General features: G+C 40.0%; 1 protein-coding gene across 2 annotated transcripts in view; it reads right to left on the bottom strand.

The window, feature by feature from the left end:
- Positions 1-12,495, bottom strand: part of PDE3A (phosphodiesterase 3A) — a 143,523-nt gene that overhangs the window by 46,599 nt on the left and 84,429 nt on the right. For both annotated transcript variants that reach the window (XM_019515615.1, XM_019515616.1), the window contains exons 5-8: positions 9,974-10,193; positions 4,814-4,902; positions 3,044-3,213; positions 475-612 (exon numbers count right to left, since the gene is read on the bottom strand). In XM_019515615.1, the coding sequence (XP_019371160.1) occupies positions 475-612; positions 3,044-3,213; positions 4,814-4,902; positions 9,974-10,193 (617 nt within the window). The remainder of the gene's footprint in view (positions 1-474; positions 613-3,043; positions 3,214-4,813; positions 4,903-9,973; positions 10,194-12,495) is intronic.

Below are 12,495 nucleotides of genomic sequence, written 5' to 3'. Positions count from 1 at the left end.
AAAGGGCTTTCTTTTTAAAAGAAAGGTTAAAAAAAGGGAGCAGGATCCCCCCCCCCCCCCCCAATCAACCTTAGTTTCTTGCACGGCAATATAAAAGAGAACCATGCTGCAAAGTTTCTGGGTCACTTGCAGCAATCTCAAAATGATAGCAGTAACTCCTGCATTTGGGAAGCCCACAGTGTTAGATTCCCATAAATCCTCATACAGCAACCCAATATGTACATGCCTACTTTACTTTGAAAAAATAGGTTGTGATGGGGACAGAAAATGATCTTTTAATGGAAGCAGGTTCAAGCTATTCTTTTTGAGTTGTGTGGAAGGATTTCATGATTCCTAAGGCTCAGTGACTTAGAAGGGCCATGGGCCCACCCTATTGTTAAAGCTCAAGTTTTGTCTATATCTGTCTCTATACACACACACAGTATAAGGTGCATGCACAGGCAATCTGTCTATAAAAAGGAACACACTTCTTACCTGGCTGAGGATTCGACCACATTTCTTCCCTATTTTTTCCACCAAGTCAAAGATTGGGAAGTTCCAACTGTTCAGTTGCTCCATTAAGGGATCCAAGTTGTCCATGACAAGAGGCTCTGGAGCAAGAATAGGCTTGTCCTGCACCCAGAATCAGAAGAAATGCTGGATAATAAACCTAAGGAAAGTCTAACTAATACAATAAGAGTCTATAAATCTAGGGCTGAATTAACTAATTCACATTAACTGGTGAAAGCAAATGCTTCCTTATTGAACTTACAACAGAGTTACACCCTGACTTTAGCCATCTTTCTTCATACTTTTTTAAAAACTAGAATTGATTGAGAATATTGAAAATGAAATATCAGGAACTGAATGTTAAAACTACACCAAGGTTACCTACCTTCCTTGTAAAACTTAGATCAACACAGGAAAAAAAACATTCACTTTTTACTTCTCCATCATGACCTGTTCTAAAATAACAGGATTAAGGCAACAAATTCCCAACTAAAATTACAGCATGTATATATGAGTAAGAAAGCACACTTTGATAGTTTCATAGTTTCAAGGGTCGGAAGGGACCTGAGTAGATCATCTAGTCTGACCCCCTGCCATGGCAGGAAAGATTACTGGGGTCAAACGACCCCAGCAAGGTGTTCATCTAACCTCCTCTTAAAGACCCCCAGGGTAGGGGCCAGCACCGCTTCTCTTGGAAGCTGCTTCCAGATCCTAGCTGCCCTGACCGTGAAGTAGCACCTCCTGATATCTAGCCTAAATCTACCGTTATTCCTGGTCACTCCTGGCAGTGCTCAGGGGAACAGGGACTTCCCCAGTGCCTGCTGGTCCCCTCTGACTAGTTTGTAACAGGCCACTAGATCCCCCCTCAGCCGTCTCTTGTGGAGGCTGAACAGGTTCAGGTTCTGTAGCCTCTCCTCATAAGGCCTGCCCTGCTGCCCCCTGATCATACGAGTGGCCCGCCTCTGGACCCTCTCCATGTTGCCCACATCCCACCTGAAGCGCGGCACCCAGAACTGGAAGCAGTACTCCAGCTGCGGCCTGACCAGTGCCGCACAGATGGGGAGTATCACCTCTTTGGACCTGCTCGAGATGCATCTGTTGGATACATGTCAAGGTGCGGTTGGCCTTCCTGACTGCATCCCCACACCGCTGGCCCATGTTCATCTTGGAGTCAATGATGACTCCAAGATCCTTTTCTGCCTCTGTACTGACGAGAAGGGAGTTCCCCAACCTGTAGGTATGGTGCCGGTTGTTCCTCCCCAGGTGCATCACCTTGCACTTGTCAGTGTTGAATCCCATCCTGTTCTCATCCGCCCACCCTTGTAACCTGTCTAGGTCCGATTGTAGCCTATTGCTCCCTTCTAGAGTGCCCACATCCCCCCACATCTTAGTGTCATCAGCAAATTTGAACAGGGTGCTTTTTACCCCCTTGTCCAAGTCGCTGATGAAGATGTTGAACAGTGTGGGCCCGAGGACTGAGCCCTGGGGGACCCCACTGCCCACATCCCTCCGGGCTGAAAATGACCCGTCCACCACCACTCTCTGGGTACGGCCCTCCAGCCCGTTGGCAACCCAATTGACTGTGTAGGTGTTGACACCACAGTCCCCTAGTTTGATGATGGTTACAATAACAGAAACAAGCCAGCAGCAATAATAAATCTTTTCCCTGCCCTACTCAAGCAGACATGCTAAAAAAAAAATCACATATCTTTTCTTTCTCCCTACCCCCACCACGCCCTGGTTATCTCCCCCCTATCCCCATCTATTCATTTTCATTCTCTCTCCACTCCTCACTTTCAAGTAATGGGTCAGGAAAACAAAATGCCAAAATACCTCAATTTCCTCCTCCTGGTATGTCCAACCCTGACCTGACAACTGAAATGAAAAGGAATGGCAAAAGAGTCCCCGTCTCATGGGATTTTTGTTTTATTTTCATTGCATAAAAGGGCTCTGAAAATCTGAATAGATATTCAAAGTGTTGCTTGTTCTCATTTATAGCCAAACCAACCAAGTCCAGCAGTCTTTTAAAGACAACTGTCAATATTTACCATGCAGTGGTATCCACATACTTGGAAGAAATCAATAATTAATACCATATAGCACCTTTTGGCAAATGCATATGCTAACCAAGGTTATATGGTTAACCAGGTTGTTTAAAGTTTGATATGGCTAATCACAGACACAATGCATTAACAGGACACACAAGATTATATCTATTCCTTACAATCAGTTTTCTTTACAGATAACACATGGGTCAAAATTTTCAAAAATTAGTGCTAAAGTTAGGCATATAAAATTGATACTGAGGCATCAAAATAAGTGGCTTCATTATCAAAAGTGCTGGACACTCAATAACTTCCACTAATTTCAATAGCTAGTTCATGCTTTTGAACATCAGACTGCTTACGAAGATGCATAAGTATGAAGTCTAGACCCTACTTTAATGCAATTATGTATTAAGTTCTTGGCCAAGTCTTTTTGACTGCCATATTCTTTTCTTAGTATCTCAAAGTTTATTTTAACACAGTATGCAAATATTGCTTAAATAAGCTACCTCAGGTGGCAATAAAGGGTGCAATATGATGGTCTCAGGTGCATACGTCCTGCAGACAGAGCCCTTCTGTGTCTGTTCTTTGGAACAATCTGTCTCATCGTCGTTTTGTACGATGTCACTGCTGTCACTGTTGTTGGTTTCGTAGTCAGAAGTGGCTTGAGCTGGATCATCTATAATCACAACCCCCATGGCTTATGAGAACAGTAAGAATTGTACTCTTTGACCCTCTGAGTCACACCAGCAGAATATCTGACTCAACCATGCATATGCTGTTTAAGTAGGTTTGAAATTTATCCTGACACTTTGTCCAGTGACATTAAAAAATGTACCCCAGCAGTGTGAGAAACTGGAACCAGAGTGAAGAGTGGACCATTATTAGGATGGGCCAGGTTAAATAAGATAGATGGAGAAGAAGAAAGATGTAATATTTACATTTTTTTCACTTTTAAACTGAGTTACTGTAGAGATTTTTTTTTTTCAAATCACCCTGGCTTTGTATTTTGTACTACAAATAGTGCATCTTTACCAGATATATTATACTATGGGTCTGCACCAAAACTCAGCCCTTAATGTGGCTCATACTGTGAGCCCCAGCTTCCTATACATGAGGTAGATTTTACGTTTCTGAGGAGATAGAAAACCCACGCACATTCTGCTTTCCAGAACCTCAGCCAAAAGCACATTCTGAGGTGTAAGTTACATGAAGGAATGTTAGCTATATTATATAAAGAAATATTAGATGCTATAGCAAAAATTTGAAATGAAAGACTATATTCAAATCCAGAAATGTTTTTCTGGTTTAAAATGCATATTTAATGATTTCTAAGAGCCCGTTTTATCACAGCCAGAAGAACATCAGAATTAAATTACATTCAGGACAGCAACTTCTATAGTTTGTGCCTTACTGGATTATTTACACTTTGATTTGGGTTAGCACAGAAAATAAAATGCTAACTAATGTACAGTTTCTAGTTGCCTGATACAAAATGGAGATCAATGCACAACTGCCTTAGTGAGGCTTTTGTTACATTATCTGGATGATAAATTAGTATGTAATTACCAATGGTCACATAATCCTCTTCAGCAAAAACAGTCCAGAGGAGGTGGCCAGGTGGAAGTGAAATTCAAGGCAATCAAACTTGTAGGATTTCTCTAGATTGCTTGGTATGGAAAGGGGGAATGAGGTTTGTATCTACACAGAACACTGGATCTCAGAGAAATCAGTCACGAGCACAGGGCAGCTTTGTGTGGCTCCCAGGACAGCTGCAGACATCACCTCCCATATATTAATCATTTGCTTGATGAAGATTTAATGGAGCTGGGCACTGCTAAGCCTGGAAACTGCCCTTAAAGAGGGATTTCCTGGTTTATGGTGCGAACCTGCTGTACCTTGTGCCTGTCAGGAGCCAAAAGTGGCTTGGGTTTTTACGACTTAAAAAACATTAATGATTCCACAGAAATCTCAAAGAAACCATGAAGGTGGAGGTGATATGTTTCTACCCAGCCCCCTTTCATTTAAAGATCTCTGGACGGACCCAAAGAGACTGATTAAGAAACTGACATCCCTTGACATCTACTTCTGTCCCTGGGAAAGAGGGGGGGCTTAAGGAAATGGCTTTGGTCTGGTATTGCTATTGATATAAAAAGGAAGTATAAAAGTCATTCTTGTGGTCTCAAACATTTTCTATGTAAAGAGAGACAGGAGCATCTACACACTCTGTCAACATCTCTTATATTTTAGAAGGAAGAACTATTTTGAGTCAGAATTACCTGTTCTGTTCAGAGCGTGTGTTGTTGTTCCATCACCTTGATCCAGAGTCGCATCGCCAGAATCCCTCTGGTTATATGGTCTGCCACAGCTGAAACAAGTACCAAAGAGCATGTCAAAAATCAAAGAATCATGTAATTGAGCAAGGAAAAGTCTTGTACTCTGCTGCTAAAACAGGATTATACTCTGCAAAAAGATCTATGACACTTTGCTCAGTCCTAGGACAGATTCACAGGGATGCTCTGAAGTTTTGTTTCATGACAGTAATGCAAACAGTCGCCATAAAACTTGGCTTGACTAGATAAATCAGAGTTATTGCTGGTTTATGTTGCCAGACTGTTGCAAAGAAGCTGGAGCATAGGCTAAATTTGATTAATTGGGGAGATTTTAAACATTTTTCCAAATCTATAGTATAAAAATGCAAGTTTAATATACAGCAAAATTACACATTAGAAGTTAATTCAGAAAGAGCAAGAGGAAAATTTACCAGGAACCAGAGTAGTCTTAAATAACTGAAGTCAAATGAATCTAAAATGGTTAGAGGATTTCTCCCTCCTGTCTTTTCCTAGAGATACACATATCTTTTTAAAGTGAAGTAAAAAATATATCATTCCTTCAGTGGCAATACACCAAGATGTTTTGCACAATTTGTCATAGAAACAATTGGTGCTCAAATAGTTAAATAAGTGTGAGAGGAGAGGACAGAGTATGCTTCCTAATCCCTAAAGAGTGGAAAAAAGAAAAACAATGACACAGAGGCCTTTTCAGATATTAACTTCACCTGATAACCTTTTAAGTGTGAGGACACAGATTATGATGAATCCCAACATTATAATTGGTATCATCATGCTGAAAAAACAGTATAAGTACTGAACTGTTACCAAACCCCTAAATGCTTTATTGAACTTGAGCTAGAATAAATCTACTGTATCTACCTTGTTTAGAAATTCAGTAATCTTAAAAGTGAAATGTACCAAGGTAGTATGATGTACCCATGTTACACTGTGTCTCGTTTTCCCTTACCTCAGTGTCTTTAATTATCGTTTCCTTCAATATCGGTTCTTATTTAGGTCAGACTAATAGGATTTGAGTTTATCAGATCACCTTCCTACTGCAATTGCTAACGTCTGTGGTCATTAGTCAGTGACTTGCCTAAAACCACATTGAAAGCTTGTGGCAGAGAATTCAACACATCTTTTGATCCTAGGTGAATTCCTAACTTCAGGGTCAATTTTCCTTCATTTATGCAGGGCAGAGGTCTATTTTTACTCAAGAAAAATAACTTACTTTAAGTTATTTTTCTTGAGTAAAAATAGACCTCTGCCCTGCATAAATGGACGACTTCTACAGCAATGGAGATGTGCAATACTTTTTGCAGTGGAGATGGCTAATGAATGATTTTTACAGCCATGGAGATGTCCAATACTTTTTGCAAGCTTTTCCTGTCCTAGCTTCTTGCATCAGCACAACATGTTTAGCAGCTGAACAGCAGTCCTACAAAATTACAAGGTTTATACTGGTTATTTACTGGCACAATTATAAGGTTTATACTGGTTATTTAACACAGTTGGAATCTATGCTAGGAATCAACTTTTGCATGGATTCCACTGCACTGAAGAGGAACTGATTGAAATCCAAGCCCTGGTGGTTGAATAAGGTTAACCACAATAATTAGCAGCATGTTCTGCAGCTCCATGCACCTCACATGGTTGATTGGCCCTGAACAGATTTAAAAAAAAAATCTGGATCCATTTCCATGCAAAATGCAAGCACATATGTATTATTATACATAAACTCCAAAGTAAACACACATATATCTTTTAAATTTATAAACAAGACCAAACCATCTGTTACCACAAATTCTTTTTTTCATTATTTCTTTTTCCTGGATGTTCCATAACTTCATCAAAACATAAACAAGCTATGAAGAGAAGCTTCAGCTGGTGGTACGTCACTAGATCTTTCCCAATAGCAATAGTGAGAGAACAAGCATGTCTATGTATTGATCCCCCCCGTCTCCTCCAAAATAATGCATTGTGTTTATATCCTACATAAAAATTACTATCTTAAAACCATTAGAGAATTTGCAAAATTGACCAGTCCAATCAAAGAGTGCCAGTTTAAACTTGATTCAGCATCCCTCTATATACAAGATCATGAAATTAATGGCAGCACTATAACACACAATATTTTTATTAGAAGACTCTTGTTCCATTCAGTTCACAGGATAGATGGTGATCATTTAATTAATAGCTACCAAATGTTTTATTTTACCTTCATTATTCAATGTGTGGCTTTATCTACTTTTCAAACGCTGTTGTGGAAACAAAATTATTAAATTTCCTCACAGGCTTCTCTGCAATGTTTCACAAATACCCCTAGAATGTCAAGGCATCATGGACAGATCTTAAATTTTGAAAAGTGGGGAGCAGAAGGTGAGGTGCATCATCACGTATAAAACAACACATCTTTTTTCCAGATTTAAAAAAAAAACTAGAATATTTACTGGGCCTAAGACTGTAATATTCAGTTTAAGATTAAAGCAAAACAAATAAAACTTCACTGAAACGAATTAAAAATAATCTGTAGGACTGTGAAAGGGACTGCAGGACTGTAAAATAGGCACTTCATTATCAAGAGCAGCTAACAGACAGCAGAATTGCAAAACACAGGATAGCTTGATTGGTGAAATATCAAGACCATTAAAAAGAAAAGAGAGTCATTAAGATCTGTGGAATGAAGAGTTTAGAAGGGATCAGGTAGATTATAATTAGCTATGAAGTCAATTGACTCTCAGCACTGATTGGAGTAGAAATGCTGCTGCTGCTGCTGGCAGGTAGTCGGTTTTAAACTTCGGGTGGACCAGGAATCAAAGGGGATGCAAGTATACTAGTGGACCCCTCCGGGGTCTGCCCCTGGAAGGCATTATCTCCATTTACATAATATAGTATCTTGTGCTATCAAAAAACAATTCCCACTGAGGTATGATAAGACAGTATGACAGAAAAACCTATTCCCTAGGTTGCATTCAACTGCTTTTACCATAATGCCATTCCATATCTTCCTTGCCTTGTTCATTCTATCCCTTTCAATTTCCTCAATAAATTAAGCAGAGGCTCTATAGAAAGCAGCTTCCTATAGATCTCTGACTCATCTCTGGAGCAGGTTCATCCCTAAAACTGAACAAGGTAGGCAATGTCCTCTGGAGAAAACAGGACATGATCATAGATTTAAGGGTGGTATCATAATGCTTATACAGATGGGGGCCTAATTAAGGTAATGGAAACTACTTCAGTTGAAGGATTTCTTACCTTCTTAAACACTGTTTTGTGCATGTCCTTTCACAGTATATACAATCTTTAAAATATTCATCTGTTGTTCTTTCCCCCCTACCCCCATGTAAAATTTCCAAGGTTGCAATGGGAGGTATAGAATCTTACTAATTACAACACTGCTTTAGGACCTTTACATTCATTTCATAGACTTATGCCAGTTATGACCTATGACATAAGTGATATCAATGGAAGGGTATTATCTCAGGTGGACCAGCACTAGTGAGGAGTAAGACAAGCACCTTGCCAGAGTCTTCATAGAATTCTGTTGACATAAATGAATTGTAAGACTTAGTCTGATATCATAAATGGCCAATAATTTACATATCAAATATTCAAGTTTGAGAAAATCTACTTCCATTGCCAATTACATTCACTTCTCCATCTCCCTTGCTTTAAATGCTCCCCCTGCCCCCCCAACCACCAACAAAAGAAACAAACCTAAGGATGTTACTGATCTCATACTGCCAATCTAACACATTGGATGGCAGTGATATCCTGGTCCCACTGAAGTCAATGATTAGCACTGAAATTTGAACATTTCAGACCACGATTCTGTTGAGCAAACTAAAATCCTTATCTTTAATCCTTCCTATCCAACTTCACATTCAGTAGACTCTATAAAAATAATAAAAACAGAACGAACTGAAAATCACATGAAAGTTAGACAAAAAACAAGGAAGGTTCCAAGAAAGAATAAACAAGTACTTTGGCACAGAGATAGCACATGCAACATTATCTCAATTGAAAGGGAAAATTGTCTCTCCCAGTTAATACCAGGTTAGAAAAATTTCATTGATAAGACCAAAATGAGCCATCTGAGGTATATAACCATCTTCATGGCAGTATAGAACAAGATTTCCACACTTCACATCAAGATACTGACATTTTTCACTATTCAATATTGGCCACATATTATAGAATTCGTTAATTGGGTTTAATTTCAACCTTGCCTTTTTTTGGTAAGTTAGCATTGCTTCCAGGTGTTGACTGCTCATCATATAAGAGCACACAGTTTCTAAGAGCTTTTCAAAGCATACTACTAGCTCATTTTATAATATTATTCAGCAGTAGCAACAGACCACTTCATTGCAATTTACTTCCATAAAGTAATCACTACTGTCATTAGTCCACATATTTGCCTCTAACACTGCAAAGATAAAATCTACTGAGTCAGAGCCAACAGTAATATAGATTGTTGTTTAATGATATACATTGGTATAAACTCTTAACTAGACACAGTAGAATGTCAGTTATATGTATAATATAATGTAGTTAGTAGAAATTATGTTTTTTTTAAATGGTATGGCAAGGAGCTAAACACAAATGACAAAACTATAAAATGTTTCTAAGATAGGAGACTAGAACTCGGAAGATTCCATTTGAATTTCAATTACAATCATGGATGTGAAATATTTTTGCTTTTCCCTGCATCAGAAACAACAACCAGGCCAATAACTGGCCAGCAGTTTTCAAAATCCTAGTGGCATATGTAAAGCATACAGTCTGAAAAACTGGAATGCAGAAAAAGAAATACAGCTCATTAAAATGAAAATCCAGAATGGGATCCAGAATGCCACAGAAAATTAATTATGACTCGGATTATATGCTTAACCTGGGTAAAAACTGTAAATGGCTTGACCTTTAAAAGCAATGACTTCCTCGTGTGTACACAATTACTAGTATACCCTGAACTGCTTTAATGTGATGACAATCCAATCAGTATACTGTACGGAAGTGAAATCAAAAGAACTTGTTTATGAGATAGAATAATTTGCTTATGGGGAAAACCAAGCAGAGATTCTAATGTGTGTCCAGTTAGCATCTTACCTGCTGCAGATAACAGGGGGTGGTAGAGTTTGCTCTGAAAGGTTAGGTGCACTCTGAGTAGAAGTTAAAACCTTGTGTGGCCTCAGGCCTTCCTTTGTGTCAGTGTCAGTAGCATCTGGAAATTGGACTGTAGAGGTTTTGCCTGTGGGACTGGTAGCTGGAGTCCCCTGGATAGGGGAATGGCATGGAGAGGTGAGAGGTGAAATGTTTGGTGGGATACCTAGCAAAAAAAATAGTTTTTTCAGTTAAAAAAGGGCAGAATCCATATTTATAAATTCAGTGTATGCAGTAAGAATTATTTCTTAAATGCACAGGCTCCCACAAGACCATCAAAATAAATGCTAAATACAAAGAGTCTTCATGGAGGGCCAAGTGGTCAGCTGGCAGAAACTGCCTTAACTTCATTATTTTAAACACTTACATCCACTTCTATCAGCTGAGAATTTGGTCCATACATTTGCACTTTTGAACCACATTTTTCTCTTGATATGACATTATGTACTGAAAACAAGATATCAGTTGAAGAATATGGGCCAAAGGAAGGCAAAATAGGACACTCACTATAGCATCAGAATTCACTTTGGAAGACGTAGGCTCTCTCTTCCAGGCTGTCACTGCCTCACTGACCATGACGTAGTGTCACAGGCTGTGTGGAGATGAAATGGGGGGGGCGTGCACATGACACTTTAAAGCAGGCTAAATGATTTTGCACCGCTTTAACGGTATCAGTGTTTGAGTGCCTTGGCGACATATTGCACATTAATTCCAGCCACTGTAGGAAATTGGGCAGTGTAATGAGCCTTAAACGACTTGTGGTGCAGCAAACTAAAACTCCTTCAAGTAGTTTTAGTTTGCTGCCTCTACAGCCATGGAGGGAAGTACTGGGCTCCATGCAGCTTCATGGCTCTGCAGGAAGCCCTGCAGGCAGTCAGGCAGCAGCGCAGAAAAAGTGGCAAGCCTGATCTTTCCTCCCCACAAAGCCTGCCTGCCTGAGCTGTGTGGGGGCCTGGTGCTTTCCTCTGCAACAGTGGTGCCCCTTGGGACCACCTGAGCTGAGTGCCGCCTGGGGGGCGGGAAGGGGTGACGCTGCTGCGAAGGGAAGCACCAGCTCCCTGCAGCCCAGGGACTGCTCTGCCCACTGGCAGCTCACCCTCCCCTTTCCTGCCCACCAGAAAGGCAGTTAAGTCAGTGGAGGGTGTGCATGACATGGGGTTTAATTGGCCCTAAATTGAAACAGTGTTTTTTAAAACCCAAAGCTTCAATTTAGGGCCCCTGTTTCATCTACCCACACCCGTAGTAAATGAACCCTCCAGTTCTCTTCCAATGTAAAGGGCCCCACCAAGGAACCTCATTTGCCCCTCCCTAATGCTGGCTTTGTTTCCATCCCATGGCTATGTGCTATATTTAAAATGCTTATCAGTCCCTTATTTTCATGGGGTATTATTAGTCATCAAGGATTTGGGAGGTATATTTTACTTGATATTCTTCACCTGTACTAGAGAAATGAGTGTATGAGGCCATTTTCCACCAATCCAGATCTGATTTGGTATATTTAAGGTGGAGCTTTTGTGGCTATGAATTTGCATCTGTTCAGGGGTGGATGCAAAAGGGGTGTAGTGGAAGGGTTGCACCTTCCCTTCTCCCCTTCTTCCCCCCATCCTGCCCCCTTCCTCCTTGCAGATCACACTGAGGTATCAGGAGCTGAGGACAGTTTAAAAGCCCCGAACCAGTTAAGATAAGAGAGCAGGGAGCTGGGAGTAGGGCTGTAGTCACCCCACAGTGCTAGTTACTGCTCCCACACTGACCTGAACAAAATCCTGGATCTGCTCAAGGATCTGTTTACAGCTGGCTTTCTACTGCTAGTTATGAGCAGCTTTCACCTGAAATCCTTTGGAAATTTTAAAGAGTTGTAGAAATAATTTGTGGAGGAAAGGAACCAAAACAGAAATTTAGTGGGTAAATACAAACTTCCTTTTAGGAATCCAATGTTTAATTATTTATTTCCAAAAGCATGAAAACGTATGCGCATGTGTGCATGTGCGTAATAACACATGCAACTTTGAACAACCAAAGAAAAGAAGATAAACAATACTAGAGGGAAAATTTCATGCAAGTAAATCCATCTGTTTCGGCCCTGTTTAAACTCCAGTGTAGTGGGAAAGAAATAAAACAGTGAAATTAATATGACATGAGACTGCAGATGAAAACACTTGTGGTTTCTTCAGAGGCCTTCCAAGAAAAAAATCATTGATAGGCATGAGTTTTCAAATGATAATGTCATTACAGTATAATTAAAAACACATTTTCAAAATCTAATGTATATGTAAAAATAAACAGTCTCCAAGTGGGGGATTACTGAACATGGATAAGGGATATAAGATTTAAGGATCTGATTAGTAATAATAATGAGGAAAGATGAGGGAGGAAGGAGGACCCAGGAAACTATAGGCCAGTTAGTCTTACCTCAACCCTGGGTAAGCTTTTTGAGAGAATTATCCTGGCACATGTCCACGAGGGGCCAG

Source organism: Gavialis gangeticus, unplaced genomic scaffold (genome assembly GCF_001723915.1).
Source record: "Gavialis gangeticus isolate Ggan-Ray unplaced genomic scaffold, GavGan_comp1, whole genome shotgun sequence".
NCBI lineage: Eukaryota > Metazoa > Chordata > Crocodylia > Gavialidae > Gavialis > Gavialis gangeticus.
This window is presented reverse-complemented; position numbering and strand designations above follow the sequence as displayed.